General features: G+C 37.0%; 1 protein-coding gene across 4 annotated transcripts in view; it reads left to right on the forward strand.

Annotated features, from left to right (window-relative positions):
- Positions 1-637: 637 nt before the first annotated feature.
- The window catches only part of tec (tec protein tyrosine kinase), a 43267-nt gene continuing 25150 nt past the window's right edge, over positions 638-18754 (forward strand). For 3 of the 4 annotated variants that reach the window (XM_069190817.1, XM_015345254.2, XM_069190822.1), the window contains exons 1-4: positions 908-1013; positions 1717-1903; positions 15393-15497; positions 17117-17198. In XM_069190817.1, the coding sequence (XP_069046918.1) occupies positions 967-1013; positions 1717-1903; positions 15393-15497; positions 17117-17198 (421 nt within the window). In that variant the 5' untranslated portion in view covers positions 908-966. Of the gene's footprint in view, positions 784-907; positions 1014-1716; positions 1904-15392; positions 15498-17116; positions 17199-18754 lie in introns of those variants that run through there. The other variant, XM_069190820.1, reaches the window with a different exon arrangement.

The following is an 18754-nucleotide window of genomic DNA, read 5'->3' on the forward strand; positions in this document are numbered from 1 at the left end:
TGTGTAGCTATTTCAACAAGCACATTTAAAAAGTCAAACAGCAACGGGGGGTTTTCAGTTTCGCTTTTATTTCTTAACATCTTACGTGTGAAATGTATTCACAGCTTTTCTTGGGAAAACAGATATTCAGTCTCAGTCTTATACCTGCTGTCTTCATCGCAGGAGTGCACGTTGGTTGTGTGAACCATTCGCCACACGAGCCAGAAAAAAAATGTGGAGGTGAACATTTTCTTTGATAATTTGTTTTTCCGATTATAGGAGGAACCGAAAGTACCAGCTCTTATTTTAGTTCTTACTAACAGATTGTGTTTTTATTATTTCAGTTCGTGCAGGGTAAGCTGTCTGTTGCCTTCGAGGGTGGACGGTGATGTAAAAAGGAAATCGAAATTGTGAAAAATGTAAGTAGGTAATGACATTCCATCCCTCCGTCCTGCCTGTTCTACCAAATATCCTGAATGTACAGTAACAGCAACACCATACTTACATGTGGATATTTTACACTTAATATGTTCGAGAGTCTATTTTAATGTGGTCACATGAACGTATTACTCCTCATAGGTTGCAGCGCCCCAGTAAAAATGCGTGAGAATGTTCTGCAGGGTTTCACAACTTCCTTGTAGTGAGTGCAAAGTTAACGAGACCAATACTTCACAGACGCCGTTTCCTCATTTTTGACACCAGTCTATTCGCCTTCCCTCACAAGGTGGTCGGGTTAGTGCTCGAAAGAAAAATCAAACGAAACCTGCGGTAGGGGATCAGGGATTCTTGAACTTCATGAGTCAGGTAATAACAGCTATTATATGAAACTAATTATACTACGAGGAACACGTTAATCATTAACAGTGTGGTCAAACATTAGCACAGATACAGGGCATAAGTTTAAACAAGGTGGATCTGGGACGTTCCTGGGTTTTATGAACAGTAGTTCTAGTCACATGAGCTGTGTGGATCGGTCATGCCGAGGATATGGAATGGTACCGCAAGCGCAACCGCAGACATCAGTCCGTAGACAGGTGTGTCGAGACTGTGGGCTGGTAGATATAATACTGTCTGCCCCCCGACTTATTCAGATTTTGTCGGGTCTGAAATCAATAATGAGTGGGATACTTGTAATAGATTATCAGTATGAGTTCGTACTTGTTGCTAAAAGTTCCTTACAGTATGTTGTGCCTAATTGCGATCGTTTTGCAAAATAAAAAGAAGGAAGTACGAATAATTATTCTTTCAGCTTTGTTCGATGTTTAATGGATAAGGAGGTACAGTATGGCTTTTGCCTATACAGTTGCTTAGTTAAATGCAGGCAACTAAAAATAGTTGTTTTCTCGGTAAATGTTATACATTGTTGTTCAAACTTTAACATGCACATAGACATTGTTTGGTGAGTAAATTGTATCCTGGCAAGTGAAGTTCTCAATAATGATATTTGTATTTTTAATAATTTAAATACTTCTGCGAGATGTGACACACCCGTTTTAAAGTAAGAAGCCAAAAAAAGGAAAACGTGCAGTTTGCGTTCCAGTGACATTATGCTCTAATTCAGTCAGTCTTTATGTGGGCTGCCTGTGTAATCATTTATTACCTGTTCAGTAATCTAATGAGTGTTTAATCGACAATCTTTTAATGATTAACCAGGAAGTAGGCTACCTCTGACAACCTGAATTTCAATCTTTGAAGACATTGAATCCACAGGGTGATATTTTGGTTTCTGGGTTTTAGCTCTCCAGATTGCACGTTCAATGGCAGGATTAGTGCCCCGGAGCTGGAGATGAATTCCGAGCCAATCCTAGAAGAAACTCTGATAAAGCGGTCTCAGCAAAAGAAACGCACTTCTCCTCTCAACTTTAAAGAGAGGGTCTTCGTATTGACAAAAGCAAAACTGACATACTATGAGGGTAGACCAGAGGTAAGTACTGTACAGATGTTCCAATTGCTTGTCTTGTGCAAAAGAGCCTAAACTACAGACATCACGTTTGTTTATTGTTTTCTTGTTTTATTGCATATTAACTGTTAATATCTCCTCTTTTATTTGTTTAGTAAGCAGTAAGTAAAAAAAAAAGGGATCCCTTTTGATTTACTGGGACATGATAATTGAAGGATCCTATGAATTTGTTGATCCTATGAATATACAGTAACATAGTATCTTCCATTTTCTCTTTAGAAATTAAAATACCATTCCTCAACATAACAATATTCTTTCACATAAATGTCTCTGTTTTTCATAAGTGCCTTTCCAGAAAGGGGTTTTAAGCCATTATATCATTAAGTTTACACTTTTGAAACAGTGTTAAATTGGTCTAATTAAGCAACATACAGAGCATGACTTCAGCATGAGCTTTTCCTACTGTTAACCTGTAAGAGATTTCAGGTTTGCAGCAGCTCTTCTATATCTTCATTGTGGCTGCTTCAGTCTCTTGATGGCATACAAGACAATTACCAATTGGCATGTGTTAGCAAAATTTTGTGTTTGCTGATTTGTTGCAGTGTGGTATAACAGATTTTATCTTTTTGTCAAGGCTACCCATTCCTGCAATAACTGGTGGAGCTCAGCTGGAATAGTGGTATTCTAACCAGGCCCCCTTTAGAGATGACAGAGGTGAATCAGCTTGTTATAGTCAGTTTACTTGGGCTGCATAGCTAGCACGCTCTTCAGACTCGGCCTGTATGAGCAGGTGTCTCTGGGTGTAAAGTCCAGGTACACGTTGCACACCACTGAGGGAGACTGGTGGTGTTAGAGAAACTCTTATCATAGCATGGGTGTAGCAGACTTAAAATAGTGTAATGAACATGGCCTCCATTGCTTGTGAGAGCTGGCTTACCAGAGTGCTGACGTCACTGCCCTTCCCTGTGATTAGCAGGGACTGCAGCTGCTGGGCTGAGGGGAGATTTCCCTTTGGCTCAAGAGGCTGGGTCCCTGTTTCGCTTTTAACAGGGCCGGAGGCCCGAGTTTGAGTCTCCGATGGTGGGGGGGCCCGTAGCGTTACAGTATATTTACAGAACACGGAACATTTCCCAGGCTCTGACTATTCTGTAAGACGTCCTGTCGTTCAAAGTAGAGACAGGAATGTGAGAAGCTTGTGATGGCAGATCCCCTTGCCCTGTAGGAAGTAACATCAACATGTTTATATTTTGACTTTTAGTTTAAGATGCAGTCTTTGCCTCTAACACACATTGCCATCAGAACCTTTACCATTCATCACTTATAGACATACACACTGCCTACCTCAGTGTCTGTATAGCTAAATATGTCAGTATAGCATTGAAATGATATAAAAACATTTCCTTTTTATTTTAAAGTTAAGTTGGAGCTGGTTTATCAAGTTGGCGTATGATGGGTAACGTGTCACAATTCACTACATAAAATCAGCATATTGCCCACAACACTGTGGCACTTTTAGACCCAAGGGCAAACTTTTTAAATTAATTTGACAGACAACAAAAGATAATGGATATTTTTTATTAAAAAAATAAATATTGTGCTCTTTTGTTTCTAGTGATGTATTCACAGGTTTTTATATAGAAACATACATTTGTAATAAAGTTTGTCTTATTACAATTTAGAAAACATGCATTCATATTAAAAGTCCTCAACCATCAAAGCCACATTTTTAGCAAGAAGCAGGTTGTGAACTAACTATAAACAGAAACATGCACACTTAATGAACCTCTGCAAAGTGTTCAGAAGAAATATACACTAAAGAATGAAGGAAGAAAAAATGTCTCCACACCACGTGTGCAAGTCTCACTTTCATTGTGGACTCAATCAGAACATTACACCTCAAAAGGTAGCAGTTAGTTAATGTTACTGTTTATATCAGTTGCTGAGTACAGGATCTCTGAAATGAAACCAAAATGTTAGCAGTGTAAGTAATAAAGGGATATTTTTACTACCAATGGAGTATGGTAATGATGGACAAAGCATGCATTTTGGGATTGGTACTGTACATGTCAGCCCTTAGACACTTTTTTAACATAATAAATAACACTTAATAGCATGTAGAACTTAATGCTTTGATTACAAAATAAGATTCTTCTTTATTTCAGTGCACGTATCGATTTCTGTAATAGGCTAATCACTGATATTGTCAAAATACATTTTCTAAAGACAATTGAACTGCAGACAATATGGGTAGCCTACACTTCATTTGTAATACCTCTTATCTGTCTGATTCACTTGAAATTTAATGAAAACCCTTGAATTTCCTTAATGTTAGCAAGAACCCTTACGATATAGACACTTTGTATTCTTACATCAGCCAATAGACAAAGAAGCAGTAAACATAACTGCTGTGATATCAGCCATTTTGGCAGATTCAAGGTTCTGTCACGTGCGTTTTTTACATTCTACAATCGACGTCTGATTTTCAGATGATTCGTGAATGTGAAAATAATCATTCCCTGGTGCAAAGTGTTTCTGCCTATTGTGTGTGGCAATTTGAATTTTGCAGCATACTGTGTTATTTCGATCTCAAAACATCCTTCAACATCCTGTAAAAGATGGGCTTCAGACTGGAATATGTGATGTAATGTGCTGCAAAACATCCTCTGTCTCATACTTCCTAATTTTATGAATCATCCTAAACTATTCTTCAAAATGCAGTCTTTTTGGATATAATTTCAAATTTATTGTGTTTTTCTTACAAACAAAAACATTTCACGTACAAGTGGACGTAGGAGTTGTTTTTCATATTCAATGAAAATGAGTGTGAAAATGGGTGATGTGTGTTGTAGGGGACTTGCAATTTTAGAGCCCTCCTTAAAAGCCCATCAGATAAGATTACACAGTGTTTTTGTAATGCATAATGCTTCAAACAATTTTGAGCCTCATGTTTTGTTTGAAATATCGTTGTCATTGATTTGCTGTGCAGTTGGTGTGTGTGGTTTCTAACACTTCGTATCTTCTTTAGCTTAGTGTGACAGTGACAGCCTCAGTAAGGTGACACGTGGGCGATGGGTTAGCTCTGCAAAATGATGAACAACCCAAAACACACAAACTGAGGACACCTCACTTAAACACAGGCAGAAGAGATTGAAATTGACGTGTTGGTAACCCCAGTGTCCCTAATTTCAGCTTTTCAGAAATGCGGTAGGATGTGCTGGACATGAGAATTTATAATCAACTAAGTCTAAAATGAGGAAAACTAAAAAAATAAACAATGAAGTGAAAAAGCTGTGTGGCAGACTGACTACAGTCTGATATCTAACAGGGGACAATGAATAAAATACCATCAACCTGTTAGATTTTCAATAACAGGAAACCGAACAACTGAAATGGTTAAAAACCCAGTTTAATTATATATCTATATTGATCTATTTCATAACCTCTTCTCCCAGTTAAGGTCTGCGGGGGAGCCAGTGCCTAATCCGGCAAGCAGCAGTTGCAAAGCAGGATATACCTTGGACTGGATATCATAGGGCAGACACACAGACAAACACACACTTATACTGTACCTAGGGTCAGTTTTCCCAGAAGCCGATAACACACCGGTTTGTTTTGGACTGTGGGAAGAAACCAGAGTACCCAGTGGAAGGCCACATGAACACAGGGAGAACATACAAACTCAACACAGACAGCACTCTAGGTCTGGAATTGAACCCAGGGCCTCAGCACCACAGAGCAGCAATGCTAAACAGTGCACCACTGTGCCAGCCCTTCGTTATATATTTTTCTCACTTTAATTTCTAATGGCATCTTACAGTGTGTTACAAGACCTTTGGAAAATGTCAGCACAATAATTCTAAATCATAAATACAAAACTTTATCCAGAAGAAAACATTACACTTTGTTGATGTTAAATAATGTTACTGAATACTCAAACTGTGCACTGTAAGTGAATCTTTAAATAACTGTTTTGTCAGTCTGCATTTAGACCAAGGGTAAATAGTATTTTCACATTGCAAGAGTATTTGCATATGTCTTTCTTTATTAAACAAAGCAAAGCAAAAGAGCCTGTCAGAAAGGAAATTTTGTAGGCACAGTGATCAACCACCATGAAGGTTAATCAGGCAACTAATAGTATGATAGGCAATGTGATCCATATAATCGGAGATGAGTGCTTAACAATTAATTTTAAGAAATTTAGAAGGATGACAAATGAGAGAAGGCCTTTAAATAAAATATAAGTTGTGATAGGATCAAGCCCTAGTATACAGTATGTAGGTTAGAACAAGGTTTTGTTGGAGTTTTAGAAGCTGGAGGGGATAGCAGGTGATCAGAAATAAATAATCTTAAATGCATTATAAACACTGTATACCTTTATATATTTATATTTTCTTTTTAACATGAGTATCTTTATGTCAAAAATATTTACTATGCACATCAAACATGTGTATTTTAATAAAGGCTGGACTAGAACTAAAAACAAAAGGTGCTCTAGTATGATGACACTATTCTGTAGGAAGTCAGGTCCTTCCGATGAGACATTAAAGTGAGGTCCTGACTATTTGGTCATTAAAGGCATTGTGTGTAAGAGTATGCATCTTTTGACTTTAAATTACCTTTGGCTCCATGCTAAAGTCTACTCTGGGATTGCACAGACTGGTCTAATTAAAGTTGAATCTGCAGTCCTAAATTGAATACTGTAAAAGATCTTTTTCTGCTGGATTGAACACACTTCTCCTTCAGCATGACTTACTTCTTAGATGGGGATCTCCAGGTAGAGTTTCAGTCGGCACTGGGTTTCATTTCTGTTCATCTCTGTTCTTGATTAAAGTTTTGGTCAATTTTTTTAAGGCAGAAACTTGACATCTTCCAGTTTATTAATTGGCTTCCATTGAATAAGTGTTGTTATTAGCAGAGTCATTAAAGATTGGATTCATGGTTAAATTGGCCAATATTTCCCTGTTCTCATCTGTATTGACATACAGTAGTGACATGCAGATTGTATTCCTTAACAAACCTTAGTCTTTCTGTGTGAAGGAAACCCTTAAGTGTAAACTATACTTCTGTGCTCTATCATTGTATACTCTGAGTGATCACAAAACGTTTGTTTGTTTTAGGTGATTGCTCATGCTTGATAGCAGAGAACATTTATACATATTGGTACGGTTCAGAAGACACACAGTTTGCCAAGAATAGCATTGTGAACAAGTCATATGTGCACATGTTGAATTGATATCTTCAGACATTATTATTAAAATAACAAAACCCACCTTTCAAAAACCAAAATAACTTTGTGCTTCACAAATGTAAATCGACCATGATATTATTGAAAATATAACAGCCTTTTAGGCTTGAATTTTTGTAGTTTTTTTTTCAGGTTTATCATTGTACAAAAACCAACACAGTGATGATTTTTTTCAACTCACAGAACGGAAGGTTCTTCCTTTCACAACACAGTACTGATAAGAGGAAGGAATTCAGACATTATTGCAAAACCATTTGAACTTAATTTTACAGGAGACAACTGTTTTAGCAGACATTTAATAAAGATTAAGTACAGCATATTACATGCAGTAAGCACAGACATAACTACATAGTATATATATTTAATCTACATAAAATGGAAAACACTGAACTAAAAAAAAAACGATGAATAAAATGTATTTGTGTGTAGAGGCAACAATAAAAAAGGCAAAGAAAATGTTAGCTAAATGTAATATGTAGCTAAATCCGTCCATCCATTTTCTAACTGATTTACCCAGTACAGAGTCATGGGAAAGCCAGAGCCTAATCCAGAAAGCAATGGGCAAAAGGCAGGGTGCACCCTGGACACCCCCATAACAGGACACACTGACAAAAACACAGATACACACACGCACTCACACCAGGGCCAGTCTTTCCAGAAGCCAGTTAATGTAACAGTAAGTCTTTGGACTGAGTACCCAGAGGAAACCCATACAAACACAGGGAGAACATGCAAACTCCATGCAGATGACACCCTAGGTACAGGATTGAACCTAGGTCCCCATTACTTAGGCAACAATGATAACCACTGCACCACTGTGCCACCCCAGGAGTTAAATCAATTGTACAATCCATAAATAATACCTCATTTAGTCTTATATTTACAGATTTGGTTACTATGTTATGAAAAGACGTATTCCTGCTTTGGAATTTTCCCAAATGGGGTAAACAGGTTCATTCTTACACTTGAAGAAATGTCCTTACATTCACTGAATCGTGTAGGGTTGAACAGTGAACGTTAGGCTTAAACTACATGTATAAAAATGTTTAAAAATCCTCAGTGGTATTGTGAATTCAATGTATTTTTTCAAAATCAGCATTGAAACATGGAAAAAGAGTTTAGAAGTGAAATCTTAGGAGAATAAACCTAAAACATGAGGCATGTGTTTATACAGAAGCTTATGGAGGTCTAAAGCTTCTGTACATTGTCGGAGCTAATACCATTGGGTCTTTCGAGAAATGTCTGGATAAAATTCTCAGATTACTTATCAGCAACCAAATGATCTATATGACCCAAATATCTTTCTTTTTTAAAAAACTTTCTAATGTTGTTAAAAAAAGTGGATTTGTTTTCTGTGCTTGATTTTGTTTTGCTTCCTTGTACTTGGTGACAAATTAAGGCCCTGGCGTTGAGAAAACAGTGTGGAGGATCAAATTCCTTGAGCTTTTCATCGTGCCTCAACCTTTTCTTGGTCTGCGGCAGGCTGCTGCTCTGTATGTCTGGGAAACAGTTAAATATATCAGAACTTTCTACATAAGAATAATGGTAATATCTGTTCAGCTTAATTTTTTTTTTCTTCATTTTTATACATTTATGTCAATGAAAGAAAGAAATGAAGAAATCCGTAGACGATGTAGGGTGGTGGATGTGGTTGAGAAGATGCGAGAGGCGAGGTTACGGTGGTATGGACATATCATGAGGAGGGACGTTGAGGAAGTAACAAAGAGGGTAATGGAATTTGAGGTGGAAGGTAACAGAAGAAGAGGCAGGCCTAGAAAGAGATGGATAGATTGTGTGAGAAAAGATATGGAGGTATGTGAAGTGAGTGAGGAAGATGTGCTCGACAGAGACAAGTGGAGAAGAGCAACCAAAGCAGCTGACCCCAGGACAGTCTGGGACTAAGGCTGTGAAAAAGAAGAAGAAGAATAATAATAATGAAAATCAACTCTGAACAGACCACACCATAGTGTGCATATAGTACCTTTTTTTCTAGAAATTATAAATTAGTCTTTATAATTCGTTTCTATGCGTCATTTCAATAGCGTGATCACATTTGGTATACTAAATCTAATTGTAGTCATGATTACTGTATATATATTCCTGTGCAAAAGTCTTAAACAATTTAGACACACTAAGGAGTTATGATATACTGTTTACTCAGATCCTCCAATGGTAAGTTTAGCTTTGACTGTTTATATATGACTGGTTGTTAGTAAGCAAGTTGACAAATTTGAATTATTTACAGTCTTCGGAAGGCATCTCACACATGCTTTACAGTAGAGATAACAGATCAACAGTTAATACTGTATGTAGACAGAGCATGTTGAAAACAGCAGCTAAAGACAGGAAACACCACCTTGGTGAGATATATTTTTAATGGGTTCTGAAGTCAGATGTGGAAGCTTGTACAGTAGAGTGTTGCACAGTTTAAATGCATTTCTGTTGAAAGCCCTATTGCTCACTGTTTTGTACTTGTTATAGGGACACAAACGTCATCAAAATTTAAGGAGCAGAGCTGTTGAGATGGAGTGAAAGTCCTTGAATTAGAAAGGAGGGTGTCTGTTCTTTGTATTTGACATTGGAAGTCAATGCAAGGAGGTTAGAACTGAAGTGATATTCATATGCGTGTTAAAACTGATTAAGATTCTAGCAGCTGAGTTTTGAGTTTAGTGAAGTCTATTTATAGTGTGCTTAGAATTTCCAGCAAGCAGTGTATTACAGTAGTCCATTATATGGAACACATAGGCATGGCGGTCCATATTAAGCAGCTGAAAGAAGGGCGGTACAGGCTTGAGAAGAACAAGATTTTTCAGCTGGATAGCTGATGCAATCTACAAGCCATTCATGGTCATGCTAAAGGCATCATCCTGTTGTGCTTGTTGTGTGGTGCTCCTGCAGATATGCAAGAAGTCACCACGCAGTTGTTATGACTTAGCAAGGCGCTGCAGACGGTGATGGAGTAATACGGCGGGTTTCAGGCAGTGAAGTGGCTGTGTGCTGCAGGGTATTTTTCAGACCAAACCCAACTGTGTGAGCTTGTGTCTCTTCAGAAGTTTTCGTAGATTGAAAGAGAGGCTCGGTTTGAGCTTGCCAAAGGCAGCCAAAGAGTGCAGCAGAGCAGAGTCAAGGCCGAGGCCTGAGAAAGAAAATTGATGTGGCTTTTGTGGCCGGTGAAGCAAGAAAGCCTCTGGGTGTCTGGAAGCACTCAGAAGTGCTGAAGCTAAGTCTTCAGCGGATCCTGGAGGGATTGCTAGGGTCTTGAAGACAAAGGGTCAGGATGACGGTTTGTGGGCTGACAGACACATGGCGATCAGATCCTTAATCTACTATATGCTCAATGTCTTCCAGAGTGGTGTCTAGAATATTTATATGGACCTGGAATGGGACAGTTGGGTACCTGGCTTGCGCACTCAGCTCCACATTCTCAATAACATTCTCTCGCTCGTGGGAATGTTCGTTTCCTATAGGGTTTCCTGAGGGTTTTGAGCCACCCCCTGCCCAGGCGTAACAATGAAGGTTTTGAAATGAGTTTCGCAGAAAGTTTTTATAGTCTTGAGTCCCGCTCCAGTCACTCTCTGTTATTACCATGAATAGGTGTTTAGAAGTGACCACTGGATATGAGAACTATACGCAATACTTCCACACATGGCACAGTGGCTATTAATGATAATTTTATACCCACCTTTCAGTTATTTCTGAAACGAAACATCACATACAGCAGATGTCTTGTCTTGGCATCTCAAAATGCAGGTCACCAATGAACCCGTTATTGAGTGGCAAAAATATTATTGCCTCCAAGTTGTTTTATTTGATAAGAGTAGTGATACCTACCTGTATCTGTAGGTCCATGTCTGCCTTAGGCTGCACAGAAATCTGAGTGTCTTCAGTGTAAATTAAGTGAAAGTTAACGCAACAGTCACGGATGACCTGACCAAGTGGTAGTATGTACATGCTGAAGAAGGCCCGATAATGAACGTTACCAAACAGAGAGGTATTAGATGTTGCTCTTCCTTTCACGAAGTGCAGTTGTCTACAAAGATAAAAGAGCCAACCTAAGAGCAACTGCAGAGAATATAACATAGGTCTCTGCACGGTTGAGGAAGATTGCTGGATTAGATGTGTCAAAGGTAACTCTGAGGTCCAGCAAAGCAAAGACACACTGGATGAGTCTCAAGCCATGAGGTGAATATTAGTCAACAGGGCTGTTTTGGTATTCTTGAATTCTATGAAGCTCGAACACTAAAAAGAGCTTTGTTTCCCATTGAATTATCTTTACATTTTATTGGTAAATCTATCACATTTCCCAATAAAATGTGATTGCCTCATTGTCAGGTGTTTCATTTGGATCTCTCTACACACTCTTCTAGTTTAAACACTGTTGTTCATAATACAGAGTACAGATCTCTTTGGATGAATTGTTAGCTTTACACATGTAGAAATAATAACATTTGAAAACCTTAAAATTGTGTTGTTGCATAAAGAAGGAAAAACAGTGTGAAAAGAGAACAATAACTCAAACTGTTTAAGACGTGCACAGTGTAGGCTAAATAGTTTGGTTAAGAATACTGAATATTTCAATTAGATAATTAAAAGCGCATTTGAAATGAAATCCCAAAGATCCTTTCAAATAGTATTGATGCTGCTGTAGGATCATTGAGGTTACAGGGAGAAGTGAAGATCTGCATGCTAGTGAAAGTTTAATTGTTTAGTGTTTATATTGATGCATAAATGATGTACACGCAAAATATTGTCATCCAACAGCAACACTGTCTGAAAAAGATGAAGAAAATAAGTGGTTTCTTATTGTTACACTGTGCAGGGATATTCATCGATCTTAGTACACATTTATGGGTAGAGCACCTAATGTTTAGTGATCGTCATCATCAGTCCTTTTGTATCTAAACTATGCTGTATGTTTCTGCTCTTTAATGTAAAAAAAAGTGTGCAGAGAGTTTCAGTACATGGCAGACAAGATGGAGAAGTGAAAAAAACAAGGGGGAAATTTAGGCAGGCTTAATTATGCAAGGCCAGAAGACAGTTATGTTGGACCCCAGGGCTTCCACCCTAACTGTTATGAACAGAACCAAGGAATCTTTAATGACTTAATAGGACTTTGAATAATGTCTCATCTGAGGGACCTCACCTCCCTTAGCAGTGTCGTCAGCAAACTTTACTGTGGTGCAGTAAGGTGTACATTGTTTCTCATTGAACAGTAAATGGTGAAATATCAGTAAATGGTGAACATCAATTTCCAGATGGGAAACTGATGTTCCTTATAATTACACACATCGTGAGGACAGATAGTCTTTCCAGATCTATTAGCGGTAGAAGTTCTAACTGACTGAATCTCTAGTAAATAGGAACAGTGAAAAAATAATGTTATTGAATGAATAATATGCTGCAAATGTGTGTTGAATTTTTCATCCCTTTCATTTAAAGATACGATTTGTTTGAAAAATTAACTATCACTTGCTCTCGGAGTTTCTGAGTTCATATTACTAACTCAAAAGTATTTCAAAATGTAGAAAACTGAGATCAATTGATAACAGCGCAAATTCACAGATGCAAATTCATTCATCATATGCAAACCACTGTAGACGTGATCAGTCTCACTTCCTGCCGATGACATATTATTCCTGCAGAATTCTGTTTTCTGTTGTGACGCTGACATTATTGTTAATTTGACTGTTCAAATGTCTATGTCATTAAGCATATGTACAGCACATTTTATTCTGACTTTTTAATCTGGCATTCACGTCAGAAATGGCATTATATAATTATATTTTAATGTGATTAACAACCAGTTCTGAATACATTTCCCCTGCTGTGATTTGAATTAAAGTTTGTTTACTGATGGTCGTGCTTGTTAGTTCAGCATAAATATCATTATTGATTGCAATGGAGTTCCCAGTTGTGATTAAATGGAGAAGATATACTTTGCGTGACTTTTGCTGTCATTTTTTGAGAGTAGTTGCCCTTTGCCAGTTTTAATCAGGAAATTATTTTGAACTTTGTAAGGAAAACAAGTTGGCAGTTTAAATTTCAGAATGAAGAAAACAGTTTTCCATGTTTGTATTCCAGTGGAAATCCAGTCTGTGACTGAAATCTAATGCAGGTGAATTTCTGCCTTTCTAAATTTAAGTTTTAAAGTTAAATACTACTATTAAACAGATTTAGAATCCATCAGATTTTTTTAAACACAACACAAAGCACAGTGATGTTGAATTTGAGATGTATAAATGTAACTCCGGATTATAAAATTAAGAAAATGTTATTAAACAGCTACATTCTTTTTTAACTGTACTTTATTTTCATTTTAACAGTGATTCTTGTGAGTGTCTTTACTCATTAACACATGGAAAGATTTAACCACATTCATTCCTAATTCTTGATTGTAAGGTCCCAATGCCTTATTTTCATATGACTGGTTTTATGAGTGCAAATATTTTTTTAAAAACGTGTTTTAAAGTAGATTTAATGGTGAATGGCAAAATAATTTACTTGAAATAATGTTATCTCTTCTCCCACTGTGAATGCCTAATGGCAGGTAGATTAACTTTCCTTATTAAATTATGCAAATATTTCATAATTATTTACTATCTTTGAGATACTAAAGAAAAAAAATATGAAATTTGGCTGGAATATCTGGATTGCAACATTGCAAACAGATTTAAAAACCATCACACAGCACAGATTGTAAGGAGTGAACATTACTTTTTTATTTTTAAACACACTGTAATGTAACATTTGTATTTCTTCAACATAAATATACTATATATGAGTACAATGTTATTAATATAAATTCTCTATGTACTTTAAAATGCTCAACTACATTACATATACAGTATTAATAACATGATGGAATTTGGAATTTTAGTTATTAAATTAAAAAAAGATATATGTTTTTACAGCAGTGGTTTGCAGGTTCAGTATTTTTGTATACTTCCAGAAAATGCATCCCAGCTTGTAAAAGATTTGTAGAATGTTTAGTATATTTTGTGATGCATTAAGTAAAGAGTTAGCATAATTGTCCTAACTTTACACTATGCACACAGATATTAGAAAACAACCTAGATTCACCTGAAGAATTGAACCCTGAATTCCAGCGCTGTGAGGCAGCAAAGCTAACTGTGCCCTTTTGTTTTGTAATTGCAAATTGTTTTATCATTTCAAAATTAAACTACAGCTGCTCTAACATGTGGGGAGAATGAGCACATACCTGAGATGCTAGCCATCCCACAGTGTCTTACCGGAGAGTTAATACCATATAGAGAATATCTGTAGTTGATGCCACTGCAAACATGCAAACTTTCGATGCCTCTGGTGATGTCCCAGGGCTCACAGCTTTGTGGCTGTTTGAAACCCAGCTAATCACTGAAGTGCTTTGCCATTTGTGTGCTGGTACCTGAGAATTGTTACAGTTGGCTAAATGACATTTTAATAACATTATTAAATCTTCATGATCTAATTTAAATGGCTTTCACCTCACGGTCATCGGTAGGAGATTCAAGGTTTGATTCTTCTATGCCTGGGTCAGCTGGAGGATTTCATATTGCCTTCATTCACACCTCTTCTACCTGCCTTATAAATCTGCAGATCTGTGGTGAGGACTGAAAAAAAAAGGATATTTTAAACTGTGTTTTTACTAACCTGAAAACCCCTAGTGGAGAGTTTGTAATTTGGTCAGGCCCAGGAACAATAAATTAAACGTAATTCAAAAAGGAGGAGAGTCGGGGTCTAAGCAGGATACACCCTGGATGGGATGCCAGTCTATTATAGGGCACACATGGATACACATGTACACACTCACAAGGGTGTATACTGTGGCTACTCTTTAATGATGAAAACACCAGGGCCAATTTTCCCAGAAGCTAGTTAACCTACCAAAGTATGTCTTTGGACTGTGGGAGGAAACTGGAGCACCCAGAGAAAACCCATGTGAACACAGGGAGAACATACAAACTCCACCCAGATAGCACCCCACATCCAGAATGTCTTTGCTATGTTTGCTTATACAGTACCTTATTAAATCAGTGTTTCAAGGAGTCAAAACTTTGACTCAAAAAATTATAAAGCAATGGAGCAAATACCATGCAAAGTATTTTCTTTAATTTTTATCACTGAGATGTAGCCGCGGCACACTTCCTTATCTGATTATTCACTTGATTTGAATATGTTTTAATATTAAAATAAAAATAATCCTGAGAGACAAACGTTTGGTAAATTCTTTGAGCACACGTCTGAAAAGTACGTTTTCATGTTTTGCAGAAGAAATCAAAAAAGGGATCTATTGATTTACAGAAGATCAAGTGTGTTGAAATTGTGAAGAATGGAGGTGGGGTTATCCCATGTCAAAACAAATATCCTTTTCAGGTAAGTGAATATATACCTTATACCTTGAATGAAGTTAATCCACTCCCCACAGAATTATGATAGACAGCCAATGTTTAATTGATGGAGCAGGTTCTAATCCTTTTCATCCCATAGATGCACTCATTGCAGAATGCGTGTGTGTCCTAAACTGTATAGAAATGAGTTTTTAAAGTGTACTTATAGTTAATAAAATTGCTTTGAACTGTGCTGTCATTATAAACAGCTAATTCAGAAACAACTAAAGAGAATGTGATGGAATGAAAAGAAATGTCCACAATGTTTGTGTTTTAGTGTTTACAAAGTGATATCCTGTCACTCCCACATTGTTGTGTCTGAAATCCAAATCATTGTTACCACTTGAAGGGAGAAATGTCATGGAAAACATAATAAAGCACATTGACTTTAAATCCAGTGTAATTGTCAAACCTAAACATATCCTGCACTGATGGTGTTAACATTAAAATAAAGATGTCCAAGCTTCTGTTTTTTTGGAAGACTGCATTTTTTAACTTTTTTAAATTGTTAAAATGTTAAAGTTCGTTAATGCAACAAAAAATAGAGCTTCCAGAAATTTTAGAAACTTGTGTTTACCATAGACATACAATGCAACTGATAGTTGTATTGACATTAGACTTTTAATCCTTGTGTATTCAATGACAATGAACCTCCCCCAGAAAATCAATCAAGTTAATTTAAGTTCAAACACTAATATGCTTAAACACTGCGAATCAACTTTCTTAGTTGTACGGTACAGTATATGGCTGAGATCAGTTGTTGTTTCAGCAAATGACTGAGAGTTCTGCACAGGATATGTGTGAGAATTCAGCCTTATTGCCATTCTTCATCCTTCATAGAATCTTCTTCCAATAACTGGGAGAAGAAAATACATAAAATCTTTCCATTTACTATTATTTATGTCTAAACTTATGTTTAAACTTTTGTCTAGTGTCTAATGAACTACTCGTCTGGTCAATTTCTTTTGGTAAATTTTAAATATTAATTGAAACAGAAGAGACCAATGGTCTAGTTACACTGTTCTTCTTCTGACATTGAAAGGTTTGTCACTTTTCTTGTGCTTGTCATTTTTACAAATAATTAAGGAATTGAAGTGTAACATATATTTTTTTTTTACAACACAACGTGACCGTAAACTTAATTTTGAAACTACAGATTTACATGATGAGAACTACCCTGTATCATGGTATAGTGAGCTTGGTTCTAACAAGTAATCCTACATATGATGTGCATTTGATATTTGCAAAACATCTGTGATATAGCTGTTGAGGAAATCAATTTGGGCTTGTTTTAGGAAGTTCTGAAAACATTTGGAAGTATTTTTTAAAATAATGCCAATATAAGACTAAGACCTAGATTAAATTTCAGCCCATTTAATCAATAACAAAGTATAGAGTCAGTACTTGATGGTGAGTTCCTGTTTGTTGCTTTTTCTTTGTAGCATCAAATTGTTTCTTTCATGTTGCCTCTGGGTTTGTAAATTATTGTTGGAGGGAGTCATTTTGATTTAATATGGATCTTAATCTGTCAGTTTAGATCAAAAGGACTGAAGTTTCTATTTCTACAGCTCTGCCAAGCCAATTCATTTCTGACCTTTTTCCCAGGTTGTGTATGACGCAAATACCTTATATGTTTTTGCTCCGAGTAATGACAGCAGAAGTTTGTGGGTTCAACACATAAAAGAAGGTAAACTCGTGCTCTTCAGTAATATTGATTAAATGACAGAAAATAGCAGATCACTTGAAATGCAATGATAGAGCCATTTTTTTTCTTTTTGCAAATTAAACTAAGACAAAGCCAGCCATTCTAAAATTCAAAAGGGACTGATATAAGAAGTAATTTGTGTTTTGAAATACAAATCCAATATATTTCAGTTATTTGTCATTGAATTGATCCTAACAGCTTAAAATGCAGAATAAACTTTGTTTTTTATTTGCTTCGCACATGAAAGTTGAAATGTCAACAAATACTGGTGTGATTAGTTGCATAAAGTAGTGAGTATGAAGTTATTATATATTATGGTGTTATGGTTTTTGAGCGAGGTTTAAGGCCAGCATGCTTTGAATATAGCCAGGTACAGTATATAGCCAAAAAAAAGTTTTACTACCATTATGCTATTTCTCATACCTTTTTACAAAGTATTGCAACAGAGTGTCAGTCTTTAGAACATGGCTCTACTACATGCCTATACTATTGAACTACAATGTACTATACAGGATATTATTAGATATAGGAAAAATAAAACTAAAATCCACAAGACAGGCATTCCTGCATAGCTCAACCAGTATAGATAATAACTCAGAGCACAGGCTGAGTCCTCTATACCAGTTATCCATGGTTTGATATCAGCAAAGTTCTAACTTCAAGTTGTCATATGTGCTGTTTAAGGCAGAAGTAAGCAGTGTCTGAATCAATAGATGATCCCAAGGGCAGTGATGAGAGAGACAAAACAGGGGAGCAGTGGGCAGAGTGGTGTTGGGTAACAGGCAAGGGAAGATGGCAGAGTGGTGTGCAGGGTGAGCCAGTTCAGACCCATTATCAGGGACAAAGCAAAGTTTGTAGCTGTAACAAAGCACCAAGCTTTGCAAGCCGAGGTCTAGAAGCAAGCCAAGTTGTAGCCAAGGGTAGCTCATTAGGGTGAGACCAAAGGTGAGGACAAAATGCATTTGTCCAAAGAGAAACACAGACTGGAAACAAAAACTGAGAACTGAGTAGTGGCTCAGAGCAAAATGCTAAAGAGCAATCTCTATACCAGAGCATTAACAAAGCAGATCTTAAATGTCCTGAACCACCTGTGGCGGACAGGGTTGTATATTGCCTGCAGGTGGTACAGCTTCCCTGTCATGTATCCATGACAGCCAAAACTGACTGACAGCCCTGGCAACGCTAGCTAGCTCTGCAGCACCCCAGCTGGAGCAAGCTCGACATAAACTATTTCCTTCAACTACTGTATATACAGTGCCAGAGCCTGCGAAATGTCACATATAAACTCAAGAATGATACGATTCCTCAAGAATGGGCACAAAATTGTCACAGTGCCACTCTCAGATCTTCTAAGCTTCTGGGTGGGCATTAGTTGATCAGGGTTTTGTTACGTCTTTTTGCGGAACAACACTTTCTGTAACATTTTCAGTGCCAGATGGCCTTACAGTGCCATTAGTAAGAGATGTCATTCCTCCTATTGGCATGAACTATCCCGTCAGGTGCTGTCAGACTTTGCAGTGTGTAAAAAATGACACCAA

Source organism: Lepisosteus oculatus, chromosome 1 (assembly GCF_040954835.1).
Source record: "Lepisosteus oculatus isolate fLepOcu1 chromosome 1, fLepOcu1.hap2, whole genome shotgun sequence".
NCBI classification, from domain to species: domain Eukaryota; kingdom Metazoa; phylum Chordata; class Actinopteri; order Semionotiformes; family Lepisosteidae; genus Lepisosteus; species Lepisosteus oculatus.